General features: G+C 49.0%; 1 protein-coding gene across 2 annotated transcripts in view; it reads right to left on the bottom strand.

Moving 5' to 3' along the window:
• Positions 1–977: 977 nt before the first annotated feature.
• ZFP64 (ZFP64 zinc finger protein) overlaps positions 978–22,115 on the bottom strand; it is an 80,104-nt gene continuing 58,966 nt past the window's right edge. Inside the window, exons 1-5 of one of the 2 annotated variants that reach the window (XM_076010861.1) lie at positions 20,866–21,107; positions 14,877–15,026; positions 14,552–14,614; positions 6,011–6,262; positions 978–2,702 (exon numbers count right to left, since the gene is read on the bottom strand). In XM_076010861.1, the coding sequence (XP_075866976.1) occupies positions 1,993–2,702; positions 6,011–6,262; positions 14,552–14,614; positions 14,877–15,026; positions 20,866–20,971 (1,281 nt within the window). In that variant the 5' untranslated portion in view covers positions 20,972–21,107 and the 3' untranslated portion in view covers positions 978–1,992. Of the gene's footprint in view, positions 2,703–6,010; positions 6,263–14,551; positions 14,615–14,876; positions 15,027–20,865; positions 21,108–22,115 lie in introns of those variants that run through there. The other variant, XM_076010860.1, reaches the window with a different exon arrangement.

The raw sequence follows: 22,115 nt of genomic DNA, 5'->3' as shown, positions 1-22,115 counted from the left end.
GAAACATTTAATGTCTAGCCCAAAGTTTTTTGCTCACCTCTGCTCTATTGGGATCCAAGTTTGCTAGGAGATACCAGGTTGGATCTAAGACCCCTGAAGTCCACGCAGCTGTTAACAAAAATGCTTTCTTTACAAAAATATCTTTCCTTTTTATCTGAAGAGCAATAACACCCGAAGTACAAGGGACGTTTATGTGATTTCGATCTATGGGTTCCCACTTAAAAGGTCAACAACCCTTCAGTTTCTAGAACAGAAACACAGATAAGACTCATGACAGACAGCAGAAAAGTAACAATAGAATCTGTACAATAGCACCAGCCTCCAGATCCCATACACTGTTCTGATCAGAAACAAGAGCTCCAAAGCAAAGCAGTGGATGGATTCTATCATGGGTTTCTGCCATTGTTTTAATCTTTTCTTTTCTTTTTTTCTTTTTCTTTTTGGAGACAGAGTCTCGCTTTGTTGCCCAGGCTAGAGTGAGTGCTGTGGCGTTAGCCTAGCTCATAGCAACCTCAAACTTGGGCTCAAGCGATCCTCCTGCCTCAGCCTCCCGAGTAGCTGGGACTACAGGCATGCCCAGCTAATTTTTTCTATATATATTAGTTGGCCAATTGATTTCTTTCTATTTATAGTAGAGACGGGGTCTCTCTCTTGCTCAGGCTGGTTTCAAACTCCTGACCTCGAGCGATCCGCCCGCCTCGGCCTCCCAGAGTGCTAGGATTACAGGCATGAGCCACCGCGCCCAGCTAATCTTTTCTTCTTACAATAGAGATTCAGCAATATACTACCATCCACCTGATGTAAAGCTTAAATGGAGTTGGATTTGTCCAAACTGTCATTAACAAAATAAGCTATGTACTTCTATTTCATAAGTGACATATTCTCCTGTAGAGGGTCTATAAAAGTTTGTTTTTGCATTCTTTTTCCAAGAACAATGGATCTATTTAATGTTTTAAAAGCATAGATTTTTGGCTCGAGGGCACACAAGAATTTATATTTTTTAAAAAGGCAGTATTTGAAAAAAAAAAAAAAGATGCCCGAGTAGAGCAAACAAAGCAACTTGGATAAGATACATCCACTCAGATTCCATTGCTTTCTAAGCGTCAGTTGAATACAGGGTCCATCTGCGGGAAGGTTGGATTTTCAGTTGTTGGTTGGTTCCAACATTAAAGGCTGTCTGTGATGAAAGAGAGGCTGGTCGGAGGCTGTCCCGCACATCATATTCCAGACCCAACCGCCCAGGGCTCCCTGGGCTTTTCTTCGTGAATGAAAATATATGGGATCTTGAAGTCCACAATTCGCAGTCACAGGCTGGGTTGGTGTTAGCTTGATCTTTGGCGCCACCTACAGGTCACACTGTGTGTCTCGCTTAGCTGCAGCACTGACTCGCTGAGAAATCCCACGTGCCCAACTGATAATGAAGGTACCGGATGGGGTGGGGGATGGAGAACCCCCACCATCGCCTGTCGGCAGAGGAATGCAGAGACTGGAGTGTTCCTTTTACATCGTTCTATCAATGCCATGAGTCTGCCTTTATTGTAAGACAACAGATAAGAAAACCACAAATGCATGAGGCGAACACTCGTAACAACCACCCCAGATCCTCCGCGTATCCCTTCCTCACCTAGCCCATCCCGATACAGAGAAGTTTTCTGTGTCACCTGCCTGGTTTAATTCCATCCGGGACGGATCAGTTTTAAAGTTGGAATCCATCACGAAGCAGCTCTGCGCACGGAGTGTAGAGCAGTGCTCAGCGGACCCAACTCCGAACCACCAAGTCGGTCTGCTCAGGTAATTCTTGGAGGGAAGACGGCAACGTGGAGGAGTTTCTCCACGGCGTAGCTCTGTCCTCACGCCACTGTCACCTCAGCCATGGCCCTGAGGCTCTGAAGCCGGAGCTGCCCTAAGTCTGGCTGCACGGCCTCGCCTTGGAGGCCCGGGAAACGGCATTTGCCTGGAGTCCCCGAGAAGGGACGGTCCTCCCTGGCGGGGCTAGAGGTCCTGGCTGGGCTCCAGGGACGCCTCGAGCTGCCCCACGGAGACCAGGGCGCCCAGCTGCCCGGAGGCACTGCTTTCGGGTGGGAAGGTGACCAGGTCCGAGTTCTTGTTCTCACTCTGGTCGCTGTGCTGCTTCTTGTGGCACCTCAGGGAGTCATCCCTGACGAAGGAGGCACCGCAGGTCTCGCAGCGGAAGGCCCGCTGGGTCACTATCTTGGCCACGTGCTGAGCGCCGCCCTCTCTGGGCCCTTCCTTGCCCCGCGGGGCCCGGTTCTCCGTCCTGGCCTCGTCCCTGTGCACCTTGTCGATGTGCTTGGCCAGGCTGCTGGGCCGCTTGGTGTCGAAGCTGCAGAAGTCGCACTTGAAGGGACGGTCCTGGCAGTGGACCCTGCTGTGCACGCGCAGGGCGGCCGCGCTGGAGCACGAGTAGCTGCACTCGGGGCACTTCTCGGGGTGGTCGGCCTGGTGCAGCCGGCTGTGCTCCAGGAGGTCGGCCCGGTCCCGGCCCTGGAAGGCGCAGTGCAGACACTTGAAGGTGTGTTTGATGCGGACGTGAGACTTGAGGTTCGCCTTCATGGTGCAGCGGACGTCGCAGAACTCACACTTGAAAGGCTTCTCCCCCGAGTGCACGATCATGTGCCTTTTCAAGTCCGAGCTGATTTTGAACTTGGCGCTACAGAGCCAGCACTGGAAGGGGGTGTCCCCTAGCAATGGAAGGTGTGTTTCCATTAGAGCAGGCAGGCAAAACATCCCCCCACCCCCACCAAACCCAAGCCAGCACACCTGGCCACGATGGGATGGTTGGGTCCTTTAAGTTCTAACTACTTGCGATGCCCTAATAATGACAACATGTACTGTGTGTATTAAACTCCCTCAAATCCTCAGGATCTTGTGAGGGGGTGTTATTACCCCCATTTTGCAGATGGGGCAACTGAGGCTTAGAGAGGTCAAGTTAATTGACCTCGGTGAAACAGCAGGGATTTGAACCCAGCATTATGGCACCCAAGTCCACACTCTTGACACTTCAGTTTCAAATCTAAATTCTCATTTAACTTGTCTTCTCAGAATTGAACACAGAAGAGGGGAGATTTAAGTTACACACAACTGTTCCAAATCAAGCTAAGACTTAGGAACATCATGCTGATAGCGTTTAGTCTATATTGCGTCAGTTTATTGGGTTCTATTATTAAAGTTTTAGTTTTATAACTACAGACCGAGTGCACAAAATTAAAACATGAATACGGCAGCAGGAGCTGGGACAAGTAATGAAAAGCCACAGGCTCCCCTCTGGTTTAGAGTCCCATTCCCCGGAGGCATTGCTAAGGGCTTTCAGCTGTCGTGGAGGCTGTTACTGTAAACTTCAGTAGCTGAATATAAGCAAAGTGAAGAATCTCATCCTACATGGATCCCGTCCCCAGTCTCCGCCTGTGTTGGGATGGTTGTGTCTTGCTCTTCCTGTAGTGCTGCCTCTAAACTGGGCCACAGCCTCACATCTTAGTGCACCGGCGTGAGGGGCTGAGGATCCTCTCACTTGTTAGGAGTAGCTTTATTTTCACATTTAAGTTCAAAAAGTCATTTCCATTCTGTCTTGTGAATTCCCAACTTTGTTTTCGGATCAACTTCAGAATCAAACTACAAACAATTTAAATTGTGAATTGGAGTGTGACATTCAGCAGAGCCAAATACTACACCACGATTACAACCACTGCCCAGTAGGGCCACTATCACATCTGGGCCAGTGGATAGTGTCACTACCAAAGGTTTTTTTTTGTTTTGCTTTTTTTTGTTTTTTTTTTTTTTTGAGACATGGTCTTGCTCTGTTGCCCAGGCTGGAGTGCAATAGTGTGATCATAACTCACTGCAGCCTTGAACTCCTGGCCTTGAGTGATTCTCCTGCCTCAGTCCCCCAAGTAGCTGGGACTACAGGTACATGCCAACACATCTAGCTTAATTGGTCTCTTTTCTTACATGCTCCCTTTGGGTCACATTTTATAGCTTGCTTCTTGGACTACATTTCTTGAATAAAGAATCTCAGAATTTCAGAAGTCATTCAGTTGCTTAATTATGTAACCTTTTACATGGAATTTTAAAAATGGATGTTCTGAATTTTTGATTTACTTTTCTCTCTTCTGTACAAGTATCATCCTAATATTTCTTTTTGCTGCAATCCCAGTTAGCTATATTCAGATAGTGACACAAATATCTCATGCCAGATTTTTTCTCCCTTCATTAGAGTTTATTTTCAAATAACGTCCACTAACATGGTAGTTGGGAATAAATTCTTGAATCCTTTACTCAATTCTTTCTATTGCACTCATATTTGAGATAGTTTCACTGGGTATAGAATTCTCAGCTCAAAGTCACTTCCCAACTTGGAGGACACTGTTCCACTATTGTGGGAGCCAATACTACCCTGCCTTTCTGGGTACAGAGCCACTCTGCCAACTGCCTTTATCTTAATTGGCATCTTATAAGCCTTTTCATTCTCCTACCTAACCCCTTAGAATTATGGAATTTCTTATTTGATTTTGTCCACTTCCATTTTCTTTCCTTCCTAGACCCGGTCAGAAACCAGAATTCTAGCTCCTTATTCTCAGTTCACCAACCCAATTTTCCCCCTAATCTCTGGGAAGTTTTATAGCTAGCAACCCTAGTTTTAATTCATACCTCTTTGTCCTCTCTCTTCATAGAGCCCTATTTAGATGTAACATCTGCCAGTGGGTGGACACCAGTTAGAATGTAAAAAATCTTGTCTCCTACACAAGTACTTTGTTGCTTCAAGAATTTGTTATTTGTTAGACTTGGCTCATTTTATTTCACTCATTTCCTGCAAATAATTCATAATCCTCGGTTGACTTATATTTAGGAAGAGTAGACTGGTTTGACTAGACAGATGCCATGGGTTTCACCTGCTACTGGGGTGGTGGCAGTTTTGCCAAGGGGCTTTGGCTTCTCCCCCAAGCTTTGTGGCCTTGGCTGTCTACATGCCAGCCCCAAGTCCAGAGCTCTCTGGGTACTCAGACATTGGCTGGGAAGGCTGGTTTTCAGCTCTGTGGCTGCTTCTAATTTGCCTGTTGGGACATAGCTTTCTGTATTCAATTTGAAACGTTAGCATATTCTTATCCGCTTGCCATCTTCCGTGAATTCACTGAAAATTCTCATGAGCCTCCTTTATGAATATCCCAATCTCCATTTTTTTTTTTTTTTTTTTTTTGAGACAGAGTCTCACTTTGTTGTCCAGGCTTGAGTGAGTGCCGTGGCGTCAGCCTAGCTCACAGCAACCTCAAACTCCTGGGCTTGAGTGATCCTTCTGCCTCAGCCTCCCGAGTAGCTGGGACTACAGGCATGCGCCACCATGCCCGGCTAATTTTTTTATATATATATCAGTTGGCCAATTAATTTCTTTCTATTTACAGTAGAGACGGGGTCTCGCTCTTGCTCAGGCTGGTTTTGAACTCCTGACCTTGAGCAATCCGCCCGCCTCGGCCTCCCAAGAGCTAGGATTACAGGCGTGAGCCACAGCGCCCGGCCCCAATCTCCATTTTTCTGTGCCTTGATGGGGTTGGTCCTATCATTTCAGTGAGGTCCCACAAAGGGAAGTTTCTAGAACTAGAAGTCTGACTTACTATTACATTCAACTGCCTTTGCTACATTTCTGAAGCCATGCAGCATATAGATTAAATCACTGGATCCCCTAGTGTACAGGTCAGACTTATTTGAGACACATCCTTTGCTTCTTGCCTGCTGTGTTTGGTACCCATCCTTGGCTGGGTTCCATGTAGCCAAGTTATGACTGACAGATGGGTTTTATATTTTACTCAAAGCTTTTGTCCTGGCCAAAAAAAAAACCAAAAAAAACCCAAAAACAAAAATGCAAGCCTCACAATCATGGACAACTCCAAATTCCATTATTTCTACCACACTGTCATTTAAGTTGCTTGCATTTTAAGTAAACAAAGGTTAAGAGACTGGAGAAAGCATCGGGTTCTGAGACTGCCAGGCGGGGACTTACCCGTGTGGGAGCGCAGGTGCACGGTGAGCTGGCTGGAGTTGCGGCTGGCGTAGGGGCAGAGCTGGCACTTGTACGGCCGCTCGTCTGAGTGAATCCGCAGGTGCTTCTTGAGGCTGCTGCTGTCCACGGCGGCGTAGTCACACAGGTGACACTTGTGTGGCTTCACGCTGGTGTGGCACCGCATGTGCATGGTCAGGTTGTCCTTCCGGCTGAAGCACTTGTCACAGAACTCACACTTGTGCGGTTTGTCTCCTTCAAACACATAAGGATTCAGGGTTTTAAGGGTTTCTCAATCAAGACTACTACAGAAACTTGACCAAGGTGACCTCCTGGGCATACGGGTCCTGCTTCCTCCTCCTGTCCAAATCCAGGGGTGGAAAGATATTAACGTCTAAGTCAGCACATTGAGAGACAGGGGCAGGTGCCATTCATCGATGGCTCAGCAACTGAAGACTCCCGAGGGACAGATTAAAGTCAGATGGACAAAATTATAGGCTAAACCCCGTTTTGGAAAATGGGATCGGATGTAGAAGTGTTCAAGATAAAGGGTGGCCGGTGCTGGGCTCTTAAGGTTTTCTGGGCACTGGTTGATGCATCACAGAGAATGTTCAGGTTAATTCCTTCTACCAAACAGCAAGCGGTTGCGGTATCTCCCTCAGCTGTCAGTAAATGAGGGTGCTGAGGTCAGAGAAAGAGCATAGGGCCTGACAGCTAGAAACCGCCTGGCCCCCAGAAGCCCCTGCCCGAGCATCTCCACCTAGCAGCGTGTCCCATCACCCGTCCTGCACCATATTCCAGTCGGTTGTTGACTGTTCAGTAGAACTCTACCCCGATAAATTTAGAAGACTAAATAAGATGGATGGTGGTCCAGGAAGATGTAGAAGTACAAAATCTGAATCAAGAAATAGGAAACAGGCCGGGCGCTGTGGCTCACGCCTGTAATCCTAGCTCTTGGGAGGCCGAGGCGGGCGGATTGCTCAAGGTCAGGAGTTCAAAACCAGCCTGAGCAAGAGCGAGACCCCGTCTCTACTATAAATAGAAAGAAATTAATTGGCCAACTGATATATATATATAAAATTAGCCGGGCATGGTGGCGCATGCCTGTAGTCCCAGCTACTCGGGAGGCTGAGGCAGAAGGATCACTGGAGCCCAGGAGTTTGAGGTTGCTGTGAGCTAGGCTGACGCCACGGCACTCACTCTAGCCTGGACAACAAAGCGAGACTCTGTCTCAAAAAAAAAAAAAAAAAAAAAGAAATAGGAAACAGATTGATAATGTATGAATTATGTTAAGATCGACTCCTTCAGGTAAACTGTTTATGGCTTGGGCGTGTGACTTACTCCGGCTAATGAAATATGATAGAAAGTGACAGGCGTTGCTGTTAAGAGCCAGCATGTGTGGTTTGTCACACTGGTTCCTCTTTGCCCAAGATGCCCTGCAACGTTCCAAATCAGGAGTTTTTAATCTGGGGTCCGTGGATAAGATGTGAGGAGTCTAAGACCCGATACGGGAACTAACCGCGTTTTTAGTTTTACTACCTCCAGCTGCAACTTAGCATTGCCTTAGGCGGCCAACCACACTGACGGCACCTAAGACCCTCTCGATAGACACAAGACAGGGGCGTGCTACGCCACACTTGCTGCAGTTCAAGCGTCGTATATGTTTGCCACTTAACTTCACAATTAGCATAGTCAACCACCAGATCCTGACATTACGCGCGATGCTTCTCAGTGCTGCCCTGCATGCCAACCATCTGGAGGGTGGGAGGGTCTCAAATGCAGATCCTGATTCAGGTGGCCTGGGGTGGGCCTGGGATTCTGCATGTCTGCCAAGCTTCCAGGTGATGACATTTCTGGCCTTTGTACTACGCTTTGTGTAACAAGGGATTAATGTATGAAAACATCACACACTTAACATTTTGATAGTTATATAAAAATGCAGTTTTAAAAAAAATATGTCTCATTACATCTAAAAAAACATTCTTGGGGGGGAGGTCCATAGACTCTCCAAAATTGCCAGAAGTTCACGGCTGATTAACAGGCCATGAACACCTTCATGTGGCTGTTCCAGACAGAACCAGGTGGGGGGGGGGGTCCTGGAGAGGAGGCCACAAGGAGCCGAGCATAACTGTGGGGGACACTGGTGTAAACAGAGCTGTCTTCAGTTGTCACTGAGGCTGATGTTGCTAACTCAGCCTAATCTACACCCTCTGTGCTCTGAAGAAAAAAAATCACAAGCAGAAGATCCCAGGCAAGTTCTATCAAAGTTTAATATTTTTTTAAGTTAAAAAAAAAAAAAAAAGATGAGGTCTCACTGTATCGCCCCCCAGGCTGAAGTGCAGTGGTTATTCACAGGCCTTATCACGCACACCAAAGTCTTGAAGCCCTGGCCTCAACTCCTCCCACTCCAGGTGTACGCCACTATGCCTGGTTCTATCAGCTTTTAAAGAAAAGTGTTGCAACAGTCAACTGTTCAGCAGCATAGAGATTTGAAAATGCCTCTAACCCATTTTGTAATAGATATACCTGATACCAGCGCCAAGTGAAGGAATACAAAGCAGGATTCAAAATACGAGCATGAAGTCAACCTCCTTTATGAGGCTGAATAGATGCTGCAGGACCATCTTAAAATGGTAAAACATTTTAAATTCAATGATCATCCTTAACAGCCTCCCACCAATAAAAAACCTCAGAAGGTTAGGAATAAGAATAAACTTTGACATGGCAAGTGACCTTGATGAGTCCAGGGGTTCTAATCCTACATGATAGTGTTACAAAAAAAAGAGCATTTTCCATTATAACGAGTAAGAAATAGCTGGTTTGCTTTCACTGCTACTCTTCAGTTTGAGCTGAAGCACCACAGCCAAGTCACCCGCGATCAAGTATAAAGACAGAAAGAAATCTCATTTCCATAGGTTAGTTTACCTGGGCGATCCATGAGAACCAACTATCAGAATAAACGAGAGGACAGCAAGGGGCCTGGAGATCACACAAAACTCGTTTTTAGAAAGTTTTGCGCAACCTGTCAGCACTCTAAAGTTTAAGTCTCCCCTTCCACATCCCTGATCCGTCTTCTCCCTGAAATTAACCAAATTTTTCTCTGCATTGGGAGGTGGGGAAGGCAGGCGATGGTTAAATAACAGTGATATTAATACGTGGTATTCTGAGATTCATGATTTTAAGTGTGTACTTTTCAGCCAGCTTGATGAGGAAAATATAGTATTTGTGTCTAATTTTCACTTTGTTGCTTATGGACTTTTCATGTGACTAATGTTTTTTTTTTGAGACAGAGTCTCACTTTGTTGCCCAGGCTAGAGTGAGTGCCGTGGTGTCAGCCTAGCTCACAGCAACCTCAATCTCCTGGGCTCAAGCAATCCTCCTGCCTCAGCCTCCCGAGTAGCTGGGACTATAGGCATGCGCCACCATGCCCGGCTAATTTTCTGTATATATATATATCTTTTAGTTGGTTGATTAATTTCTTTCTATTTTTGGTAGAGACGGGGTGTTGCTCAGGCTGGTCTCGAACTCCTGACCTCGAGTGATCTGTCCGCCTCGGCCCCCTAGAGTGCTAGGATTACAGGCGTGAGCCACCACGCCCAGACTATTATCTTAGTTGACTACCTGTCCATGTCCTTTTTCCATTGCGGTGAGCTGTCTTTGATTTGTAGACTCTTTATGGATTCTGCATATTAATTCCATCCCATGCTACAAATTTCTCGTGGGACACTTGTTTTAACTTTTTAATGGTGTCTTGTTATCCAAAGTTTTAACTTTGATTCAATGACATTTAACCAATAGTCCTCCTTTGTGGTTTGCCTGTCTGCCTACACCAGCCAAGTGTTTGTCCTACATTTCCCAGGACAGTTACAGACTAACATTTAACTCACTGTATTTGGAATTTGTGAAGGGCGAGGTGAAGGACTGATCTTAGTCCTAATAGACGACTAAGAGATGTCTAATTTGTCCCGGCATCACATTCCTCCACCCATTCCCCCTGTTGACTTGCCATGCCACCTTGAGCAGGTGAGTTTACACGCGCACGGGTCTATTTCCACACTCCGTTTCTGCCAATTCCCATATCACACCCACTTACAGCTCTATGTTATTTTAGTTTCTAACAAAGCAAAAGGTCTCACTGCCTAAGACCTTAGCTACTTTTGTGCCTTCCCTTTCAGATGAATTTTATTATCCAGACAGCAGGTGGGATAGTATGGAAGTAGAGGTGGCAAAGGGAACTCATTCTGTCACTGCAAATCCAAGTATAATTTATTCTTCTTTACTGAAGTGATTAAAAACTTCAAAGAAGGCCGGGTACAGTGGCTCACGCCTATAATCCTAGCACTCTGGGAGGCCGAGGCGGGCAGATTGCTCGAGGTCAGGAGTTCAAAACCAGCCTGAGCAAGAGTGAGATCCTGTCTCTACTATTAATAGAAAGAAATTAATTGGCCAACTAATATATATATAGAAAAAATTAGCTGGGCATGGTGGCACATGCCTGTAGTCCCAGCTACTCGGGAGGCTGAGGCAGGAGGATTGCTTGAGCCCAGGAGTTTGAGGTTGCTGTGAGCTAGGCTGACGCCAGGGCACTCACTCTAGCCTGGGCAACAAAGTGAAACTCTGTCTCAAAAAAACCAAAAACAAAAACTTCAAGGAACACTATATACATTTAATGTATAAGATTAGGAATTTAAACTGTTTTTAGACCCTTTCTCCAGAAGTTATTCCTATTAACATTGCCATTCTCAGATTTTAATGGGAAACAGGAATAAAGCCATTTTTTTTTTATCCTGCTCTTCCTCATTCTACCCCTCACCTCATTTCTGTCGTGTTTGAGAATTAGCTTTTCCTCCTCCAGGACAAACTGCCATTTAAAGGTATTAAAAAGCGGCAACTTTAGGATAAAAGTAATAAGAACCAACCCAAGTTCAAGGCCCCGTTTTCCAAGGCTTCCTCTGTGACCGTAACCCAGCCTGATGCGTTCACTCTGCCCCCTTCCCCCAGATGAGCCCGCGGGTCTGCAGACCAGGCACACGGGAGCTCTGGTTCTCAGCCACTTCTGTAGGTGCCGCACTCCCCCCCCCCCATATTTGTCAAACTCGGTTCTCCAAGTGCAGCTAGTGGCTGCCCGGGAGTCCCCGAAACTCTCCTGGTTGTGTCTGTGGTCAAAACCATTCTAAATGACACTAAAAAACGATTTGCCTTTGTCATTGCTGACACGTGCACTGACGCGGGGGCAGCGGTGGCAGAACCGCTGGGATCTTCGCACGGGCCGGGTCGTGCTGACGACATCCAGGCTGTAGTGACAAGGTCTCAGAAGACACGCCTGCTGCCCAGTTCGGGGCTTCCCGGTACTCAGATTTTTTTTTAGTGAGATAGACGATATCAATGAAAGTGACTTTTCTTGGGGTGTGATGAGATATTTCAATGTTTGGAAGAATTTATATCAGTAAACCAGTATTTTCCAAGTGACTAAGGCACAATGTGACAAAATTAAGCATGGGTAAGATTCATTCAAAGGGCAAATCAGACCAATGGATTTAAGAGTTTGAAAAATTTATTGATACGGTGGCAGATTCCACATAGCAGCTAATCTTTAAGAAGCTACCATTTGTTGCATTTTGGTGTGGTATTAAATAAAAAACCCAATGATCTGAAAATGCTATCTAAATACCCCTCCATTTTCACTCACGGGTGAGGGGTCAGGTCTTCACGTGTGAACTGAAAACATAACACAATGGACTGAATATAGGAACAGGTATGAGAGCCCAGCTGCCCACTAAGCCAGGCCTAAGGATTTGCAAGTGTATATAAACAACACCATTTCTATGTTTTTGCTTTAGGAAACAGTACTACTTTTCATTAAAATGTTGATGTATCATGAGTTTACTGTTATTTTTAGATGATAAAGTTTAAATTTCAAATATAGCAACCAAGATAGCACACAAACTCTTTGGGAAGATCTTTAACTTGTAAGTGTAGAAAATTACAAAATTGTCATTTCAGAACCACTATTCTACCTATCCAGGAAGGTAGTCCAGCTCAAGCCTTAAACGATCACCTGCTGCACATACCGTGTTTCCCCGAAAATAAGACAGGGTCTTATATTTATTTTTCTTCAAGAAGACATCCCAGGGCTTCTTTTCAGGGGATGTGTTGTACCATACTTAAAAAATAACAATCTACATTTATTCAAATATAGTTAAGTTGTCTTCTTCTGGAACATCATCATAACTCTCCAAACCCCGAATTCCATCCTGAATGTCTTGCGACTCTATTTCCTTTAGAACCATTGGCCCCAATCTCTCATGTTGAGCACTAGAGCTCTCATTAAATGAGCAGATGAGAAGGGCTGCTGGTCTTCTTTACCGCTCCGAGACGAAATGCATGGGTTGTGCAAATGCGCTGCGTAGCCACGCCCATCACTAGGTCCTATTTTCGGGGTAGGGCTTCTGTCGCGCAAATGCTTAGAAATCCTGTCAGGACTTATTTTATGGGGAGGTCTTATTTTCGGGGAAACATGGTACATCACCAACCCTGCCTCCCACATGTAACTGCATCAGAGATACCATTTGGCCCTATGCATCAGTTCTCCCATTTTCCCTGGGTAATAGAAGCTTCTTTGTAGCTGGGCACCATGGGCCACACACAAGACTTCGTTTTCCCAGCCTTCACTTCCACAGTTATGGGTGGCCATGTGAATAGAAGCCATCTTTGGACAGGCTAATGAGCACTGTACCCTTGGGATGGCAGAGCAACACAAGAGCCCAGGTCCCTGAAATTATAGGACTGCCATACTAGGCTGCACCACTTATACCTGCACTATCATAGGACAGAAACACTTTGGTTTTAAAGCCACCATTTCTTGGGTACCACTATTCTACTAGTCACAAGGGATGCTACTTCTGGGTCATGCCGGAGGAAGAGATGCTGTGAACTCCCCAGGCCCCTCTCCTACTTCCTCCAAAGAGATCTGGAGAAAGAGCAATCACCTTGGACTCAGAAGTAGCCTGAGTTTACATCTACTAGGGGAGCAACTGGTCCACCCTGCGTCTGCTTCCCTGGTGCAAGGACAAGGCCTTGTCTTGTACTTCCTGCATGCCTAGCATGCTCCGCAATACTTCAAAAAATACAAACACACAAAAAACCCAAACATTAATCCAACCCCTGCCCATCTCTCTAGATCAATCTTGGCACTGTGGACATTCCAGGCTGTTAATCCTTGGTTGCCAGGCTATCTTGACCACTGTAGGATTGTGGCAGCACCTCTGGCCTCCACCTACTGGTCGGCAGCAGCACAGCCCAAGTTGAGAACACCTGCTCAAGTTACCCTCCGGACAGAGTTACCCATTCTGAAGTTCCCTAAACTGGGCGTGTTGGCAGCGCCTCCCATCTTTCCTCAGTTGGCTCCTGCGATCCACATGCTCTGCCACTGTCATCTAGGTGGCCTTGTCTTTCAAGGCAAAGCTCAAACATTTCTTTACTAACAGGCCATTCATGATCCACCCTCCCCAGCAAAACTGCCCCTCCCTTCTCTTATTTCTACAGCACAACACCCATCTCTGGCAGAGATGGCAACTAGTTGTCCAGAAAGTTCTGTCTTCTCGAGGGTAGGGCTTCAGAGTCCCAGCCGAGCACGTGGCTACCTTCCTCGAACCCATTCCCCAGCCTCCCTGCATGCTTAGCATGGGCATGACAAGTCCTGCTCATGTTCTCCCAGGTCACAAGGGATGCTGCTTCTGTGTAGTAGCCTAAAGGAGGGGTGCTGAGAGCTCCCCAGGCCCCACTTCTGTTCCCTACTGGTTAAGACATTGGGGGAACTGGAACAGCTGCCTTGGACCCAGAATTAGAAGTCACATGTTAAGGATGGCAAAACCATCTGACCATCTGCAGACTATTTGCTTCTGAAATTGTACTGGAGGAATAAACCTGCTTAAGCCACTGAGTTTGGTTTCCGTGAAAACAAACTAACATCCTTGCTCAGGGGAACAAACAGAGGGTTTATACGATAGAGTAGGGCTTGGCAAAGTTTCACAAAGGTCCGGGTAAGTGTTTTGGGCTTTGTGTACCCCATATGGTCCCATGTAGCAGCTACTCAACTCTGCCACTGTAGTACCAGGTCAGCCTCCGACAACAGGTAAACAAAGGCACATGACAGCAGGCTGCAGTCGGCCCATGGACCATAGTTGCAGACCCTAGATCGGGGTATAGGCCAGGGCACTCCTTTGCTTCTGCTTCTCTTATTTCTCTCTTCTCCGCAGCTGGTTGCCCTAAAAAAGGGTACCTTTAAGCAGCAACCTTACTGCTCTTCTCTAAGGTTCCTGTGGCTACACAGGCCTCTCTGTAGCTCACCCTCTGGCAACCTCCATCATTTTTATCTCGTGCCACTTTTGCCCTCTCCCCCAAGCCCATCCCACTAGACTGAGTTTCATGGGGCAGAGGAGGCAGAGACTGTCTTGCTCTCATCACCCTATACCTAGTACTTAATTCATACACCTGCTTCCTTGTTTTCTTACTGAACCCTTGAGCAAGTGAACGCATACCTACCCGTGTGGATTCTTAGATGGCGGTCCAAATCTTTCATGCCATGAACGGTTTTGAAGTGGCAACCTAGAAGAGAAAAAAAGACAGCTCTTCTTAAAACATAGCCTCAAGGTGGAAGCTACCATGAACCCGACGTTCAGGTGAGTCACACGCCGAGCTCTGGATGCTACAGGACTCAGGACCCACAGGGAAGGTGTGTGTGCCAACGTGGATGCCCAGGTGCTGTGAACACGACAGCAACGTGAGGATTCAGCGAGGGAATTCACGCAGAGCTTGCAAAACAGGGCTTGGCACAGAGAGGCGGCTCAGCGTGTTGTTTGTTCTCTACCTGGATAGCAACAGTTGAATGTCCTCTCTCCAAGGGTGGCTGTCTGTTCCCTCGATTCTGAGGGAAGGGTGATGGCAGGGACCTTCTCGGTGTCGCTGTTTTCAGCAGAGAGGCCGGCTGCTCTTGGGACATCGTTATCTAGCTCTGATGCTGAAATTGAAGAATGACGTTTTAGTTTCTCAAATATAACCGCCATGGTAGGTCTTAGACTATAGATTTGGGCTTATTTCATCTCCTTTCACCAATTCTCGAAGAAGTTAAAAAAAAAAAACAAAAAAAAGCCCCATAACATTCTAGTCTTGCAAAGTCTTTGTCCTCCAAGCACAACTTCCAGGAAATATAGGGGACAGAAAGACACGGTAACACAACAGGGAAACTACTGGCAAAATCCGGACTAAAAAACTTCACAACATTTGAATGCTTCTCAAACGACGTGAAGACAGGCTTTTCCAAACAAATTCTGATCCATCCCAGGCTAATACTTTCATAAAAAATAATAAACATCAATTAGGAGAAAAGGGAAACAATGCAAAAAAGCCCAAAAGTTAAACAGAAAACTCAATGCCATGGCAATGTCAAATTGTTATTTTTCTTCTTCCCCCTCCCTGTGCTTACTCTCAATTTTTGATTTGTTTTGCCCACAGGCCGGCAAAAGGTCATAGACCACACATCACCGATCGCCAGGATAAAACACAGTTGTTTTAATAACTTGAAAGATGGAGGAGAAAACCAGAGACAGATTTGAGACAGGATCTGCAATATCGGGACCTTACCCAGCTCCTGATTTAAGCACATCATAAAAACCATTTGGGACAGCGAGAAGCGTGTTTGTTCAAACCGGAAGTGGGATATAAGGGTTTTTTTTTTTTTTTTTTTTTTTTTTGAGACAGAGTCTCGCTTGTTGCCCAGGCTATAGTGAGTGCCGTGGCGTCAGCCTAGCTCATAGCAACCTCAAACTCCTGGGCTCAAGCGATCCTCCTGCCTCAGCCTCCCGAGTAGCTGGGACTACAGGCATGCGCCACCATGCCCGGCTAATTTTATATACATATATTAGTTGGCCAATTAATTTCTATTTATAGTAGAGATGGGGTCTTGCTCTTGCTCAGGCTGGTTTCGAACTCCTGACCTCGAGCAATCCGCCCGCCTCGGCCTCCCAGAGTGCTAGGATTACAGGCGTGAGCCACCGCGCCCGGCCGATATAAGGGTTTTATATTTTTTTGTACAAAAATAAGACTTTTTAAAGAGTATGCTCATGGCTTAGGGATGATTGCTGAAATAGCAACAAGTTGTACAATGTTTTTCTTCAAAATAACCCAGAGCAGGGGAATAGTTGGTATAAGGAGAAACAGGACTGGCCACATGCAATTAGCTGCAGTTGGGCAATGGGCGAGAGTTCACTACGTCACTCCCTTTTAGGGGGGCTGAACCATGTGAAATTGTAATTTCTGTTAGCCAAAATGGTCAAACTTCATATTTCAATCTAATACATAGGCTTCAAAATTTTGTTTGAAACAGAGTCTCACTGTTGCCCTGGGTAGAGTGCAAATGGTGTCGTGGTAGCTTGCTGCAGCCTCAGATTCCCAGGCTCAAGTGACCCTTCTGCCTCAGCCTCCCAAGTAGCTGGGACTACAGGCATGTGCCATAAAACCCAGCTAATTTCTTTTTTTTTTTTGAGACAGAGTCTCACTCTGTTGTCTGGGCTAGTGTGCCATGGCATCATCCTAGCTCACAGCAACCTCAAACTCCTGGGCTTAAGCAATCCTACTGCCTCAGCCTCCCAAGTACCTGGGACTACAGGTATGCACCACTATGCCGGGCTTTTTCTCTACATATACATATATGTATTTTTTTTTTTTACTTGGCCAGTTAATTTCTATTTTTTAGTAGAGACGGTCTCTCGCTCTTGCTCAGGCTGGTTTTGAACTCCTGACCTTGAGCGATCCACCTGCCTCGGCTTCCCAGAGTACTAGGATTACAGGTGTCAGCCACCACGCCCAGCCAATTTTTCTATTTTCTGTAGAGACAAGGTTTCACTCTTGCTTAGGCTGGTCTCCAACTCCTGAGCTCAAGCCTCCTCCCGCCTCGGCCTCCCAGAGTGCTAGGATTATAGGCGTGAGCCACCATGCTAGGCTGGCTTCAGAATTTCTATAGCAGAGACTAAGCACACCTAAAAGATTCTAAAGTACCTGACCCCCAATACTTAAATCCATGAGAAAAAAGGTGCTATTAATATCTAAAATCTCAGAGATACTGACTAGTTTATGAATCAGAGTCAAGGTCTAGGAATTTTTTGGCCCTAGATTATAAGGGGTAGATTCTATCCTTGTTGAAATGTTTGTAGCAGGTAAAGAAATCTTGCTGTGAGAAGTTGGGTAAGAGCTTCAGTTCTAGGCAGAGGGTTTGCTCAGTTAATGTGCTGTGTGACTACTGCAAACTACTCAACCTTTCTGATCAGTTTATTCATCAGTGAGGGGGATAACTTATGTGCCTCAGTTGCAGTTAATCAAGATGAAGCAAATTCTCAGTGCAGTGCCCAGTCCGAGTTGAGCAAGTGCTCATAACTACATAGCTTCAGACGTCCCAGTTGAGTAGAGCTGTGAATGTCACACCCAAGTAGTCTCGGTGCTTAAAACCCCTTAACGTGATCTAGTCCAATGTCTTTCAACTGGGAGCCATCCTGCTCTCAGGACATTTGGCAATGCCTAGGGACATTTGACTGTCACGATCTTATTTGCATACATGGGTGTGATGGTGGAAACTGGTGTGTAGAGGCCAGAGATGCTACTAAACATGCTATGGTGTATAGGATAGCTCCCATAAGAACGAAGTATACGGCCCCAAATGTCTCAGTGCCAGGGCTGAGAAAGCTTGCACCAGTCCTATTCCCAGTGATTCCCCCTCCCCCAACAATCCTGACATCGCCTATGTCCCAATCACCTAAGTCAGGGGTTAGGTAGTTTCTCAGGCTCACTGGAGACTTGGAGTGGAGGTGGGTAGATCCCAGGGACCTGCATCTTTAAAGCACTTGCTGGGTGATTGTTACATGACTCTAAATCCTTGATACTCAAAGGATGGTCCCTAGGGCGCCAGCATCACCTGGGAGCTTGTTAGAAATGCAGAGTCTCGGGCATCACCCCAGACCTGCAGAAGCAGTCCGCGCTTTCAACAAGACCCCCAGGTGACTCCTGCGCACGTTAAGATCCGAGAAGCGCAACCCACAGCCAGTGGTTCTCAAACATGAGTGCGCACCAGAACTGGCTAGATGGCTTATTAAAAAAGCAAGCAGTCTGGGTGTGCCTCTACAGCTCCTGATTCAGTAGGTCTAGGGTAGAGCCAGCGACTTTTCACTCCGAATGAGTTCTCAGTTGGTGCTGCTGCTGCTCCGTGCCCAAGGAAGAAACTGGCCCAGGGGATTGCCTGAGGTCGCAGGGCTGGACACGTTCAGCTGGTTAGAACCCACACTTGCCAGAACTGCAGCCCGCTGCCATGCCCCGAGGGGCAAGACACAAACAAAGCCTTATACCACCTCGCAATTCGCACAGTAAGACAGAAAACAAACTCCAGGGTTTTTAACTCCACAGAAGCCAAGCAAGACCGGTGTCCAAATGAGGTTGTATACATAACAGTGGTTTAAGGAACCAAAGGGGAAGCCAGGTGCTAAGTTTCAAATTTCAGTTCCACCATGTATCAGCTGTGCGTCTCGGGTAAGTTATAACTGCTGTTCCTCAGTTTCCACATCTGTAAGAAATGGGCATTATGGCCTCTTCCTCATAGGCTAAGATGAAGTTCTTCAGTACATGTCAAAGATATGGTCAAAGACTGACGCACGAGGTTCAGTGTTATTAGTGTCATCCACCGATGTACACACAGAGCCACCAGATTCTCACGGGAAGGGAAATGTTTTCGATGCAAACAGGCAAAAGGGAGACTGGTGGGTTAAAGCTGTCAGAATGGTACCCAACACTGAAGACGGCCCAGGAAGAGCCTGGGATGGGGAGGTGGGAGGGGCCTCACATCTTCAAACAACCAGGAAGCCAAGAAAGGTCTGAAGGCCACACTCGGAGAAAGGTACAAGTCGGGGGAGAGACCCTCTGAGTGTGCAATGGGGGTGGGCCCCATCTGCCCGTCAGAAACTCGTTCAGGACACCGAGCATCTTAACTCCTTGAGAAAGGGCTGGGGTTTCCCAGGGAAGGTTGTCTCCCTGCTGGTAATTTCACTGCTGATGGGAAGTCCACCGATTAACCTTTTTCATTATGTTTTCCTCCAACTGCTTGAATTGGAAAAGCCACTTGCAAATTAAGAGGGGCCCAACCTTAGAGGTGGTTCCTTTCTCGGTATCTAAGACGCTAGGATAAGACATCGGTCGGAAGACTGCTTTTCCTCCGAAGCAGCGCCTGGGGTTGAAGCACAGTGCTGGGCGGGCTTGGTGTACGTTCCCCTCCCACAGGGAGGCGCACCCCAGAAGCCAACGCCCCGCCTGTACCCCGCGACACTGGGTACGGTTCCAGAAAGCGCTGTCATCAGGGATAAGTAGCTTAGCATGCTGACTTTGAACTCCAGCCCTTGCTTATTCATTCAACATTTGTTCCCTAAATGCCTTCCCCAAATAATTCAGCAGCCCTACTACCCCCCACCCCTCACCCCGAGGGTCACACACCTCCACGCCGCCCGTCCCCATTCTAGGCCGCGGGCACAGCGGGGCGTATGGCACTTCGGTTATGGCAGTTCCATCTGAACGGGCTGTATTTCTGAATACAGACTATTAGTTTCCGAGAACCTTCATTAAACTACGCCCTTGCGCCGCCTCCTCGGGAAGGCGTGATCAAAGCCCACCCGGCGGTCCTGGAAGCTGGCTCGCAAGAGACTCAGACGCCCTCCTTCGCCCCCCCCCCAAGAAGGTGTGAGCCTCCTCGGAGAGGGGACCCCACGTTACCCCTCTCCCTTTCCGTGCCGGGAAAACTCGGGGGAGGAGGAGGAAGTCCAGTTAAAACCCCTCTCCGCACCCCCGTAAGGAGAAGGTATCAGCTAACCGCCCGGGTGGGGGAGGGCAGGGGAAGAGAAAGCAGGAACCTACCGGGTCTCAATCACCGCAAGATAAGGAGAAGCGACTCAGAAATGCCGATCCCCGCCCCAGCCCCGCCGCTCCGCCGGGTGTGTGCGCGAGGGCGACGGAGGAATTCGGCTGATTGGAAAAGCTCCCCTCCCGCAGGCTCTTCGGGGTGGAGGTCACGGGACCACAGGGTGAGAAGTGCTGCCCTGGGGGTTAGGGTAGCCGAAGGTCTCGTCTACCCAGCCGCGTCCCGACCCGGATCAGCCTGTCTGTGTCCACGAGACGGCGAGGGGACCTGCAGAGCCCGACCATGTCTCTGCGGCCACCCCCCCCCCAAAATCACCTCTCGGACCTCCCCGACTTCCTCCAGGCTCCAGCCGCGCGGACGCCCGGGCCTCCGCGCCAGCGCACCCTCCGCCGGGCTCGTCCTCCCCCCGCAGCCTCCACGGCTCGGGCTCGCCCCCGCACACCCTCCGGGTCTCCCCTCCTCGGTGAGGCCTTCTCTCGAGCACGTTGGAAACGCGCCCCCACCCCGGCCAGGGCGCCAGGCTTTCGGGCGCGCAGCCGAAGCCAGCGCCACGGAGGCCGCGGACTCGGGTGCCCGCGCACCCCGCACAGCGTCTGCGCGGGGCCGAGGAGCGCCTCTGCAGCCTGTTTGGGAGCGAACTGTCGTCGACGAGCGCTCGGGGGAGTGGCTGGAGGAGCCCACGCGGGGAGGGGCGCGGCTCGCCGGAGAAGGGTGGCATTTACAAGGGGCTGGAATTCACAAAGGCGCGGGGGGCGAGGCGCCCGGGTCCGGGTCCCCAGGACTCAAGTTAGAAGCTTCCGCCACCCTTCCACGCCCTCTTCTCCGTCCCTGTAACCCGCTCACGTCCTCTTGAGAAGCTTTCCCCAGGCCCCCCTCCCCGGGGGTGGGGGGCGTCCGCAGCGCTACTCACCCGGCTCCCCCGCCACCTGCGGGGCCGCCTCCGCCAACTCCCCGCGCGCAGGCCGCGGCTCCTCGGAGTCGAGGTGCTGGGGCTTGGCCTGCTTGCGCCGCGACATGGCGTGGGGACGGGGCTCCGGGCCAGTCCCTAGGAGTGGCCTACTTCACGCGACGATTTCCCGGAGTTCGGAAATTACCCCCCCTCGGCCGGAGCGCGCATGTCCCGGCACTCGTGCTCCTCGGCCCGGCAGCGCGATTTATCAACAGTCCTGACGGCTGATTGGCCTGGAGCCAGGCCCCGGGGGTCCCGAGGATGACGGCCCCGGTCCCGGGCACCCCGCGCCACCCGGGAGCTCGTTAGAAATGCAGACTCTCGGGCTCCACCCCAGACCCGCCGCGTCAGAATCTGCATTTTAACAAGACCCCCAGGTGATTCGCATGCACATTAAAGTTTGAGAAACCGTGTCTGCATTTTAACGAGATCCCCAGGTGATTCGTTCGCCCATTAAAAATTCAGAAGCACAGCTCTCCTCCAACTTTAATGCGAGCGCGAGTCACTGGGGACCTCGTTAAAATGCAGATTCTGACTCAGTGGGTCTGGGGTGGGGCCCGAGCTTCGGAATTCCTAACGAGCTCCCAGGTGGGGCTGTGGCGGCGGCGGCTTCGCGGGCCGCGCGTCTAGCTCCGCGCTTAATTGGCCTGCGCGGGGGCCTGGGCCTTGGCAAACGCCTTCAAAAAGCTCCCCGGGTTAGTCTGGTGTGCATTCACGGCTGAGAAGGCGCGACCTCCACTCGGGGCTCGCAACCTTGGCTGCATATTCAAATTTAAATTTAAATAAGACCCGAGTGTCTCCAGCTGCAGCGTGGACCGCTGTTCCCGGAGAGGCCGGCTGAAAATGCGGTTCCGAAAGCTGTGCGTTCAGGCGGCGCGGCAGGGAAGGTGCGTTTTTACGCGGCGCGCCCCGCTCCCGCCCGGCGGCTGCGCGCGGGGTCCGGGACCCCACGGGGGAGGCCACTGGGGCCAACCGGGGCGCCGGAGCCGAGGCCCCGGGGGCTGAGCTAATTGGCGTTCGCGCTCAGACTGGCTGGGACCTCGATGAGACAGACCCCGGGGGGACCCCTCCTGGCACCGCATGAACGACATCCAACGGGGAGCGAGAAAGCCACCTACCTCCCCAGGTGTTTACTTTCTTAGAATTGGGGAGTTACTTAAGACGGGGCTGCGCCCCAAGCCTGCCGGAACCTGAGAGTCACGTGGGAGCTC

This window comes from Microcebus murinus, chromosome 16 (genome assembly GCF_040939455.1).
Source record: "Microcebus murinus isolate Inina chromosome 16, M.murinus_Inina_mat1.0, whole genome shotgun sequence".
Classification (NCBI taxonomy): Eukaryota; Metazoa; Chordata; class Mammalia; order Primates; family Cheirogaleidae; genus Microcebus; species Microcebus murinus.
Note: the sequence above shows the minus strand (reverse complement) of the source record. Positions and strands in the feature narration are given on the sequence as shown.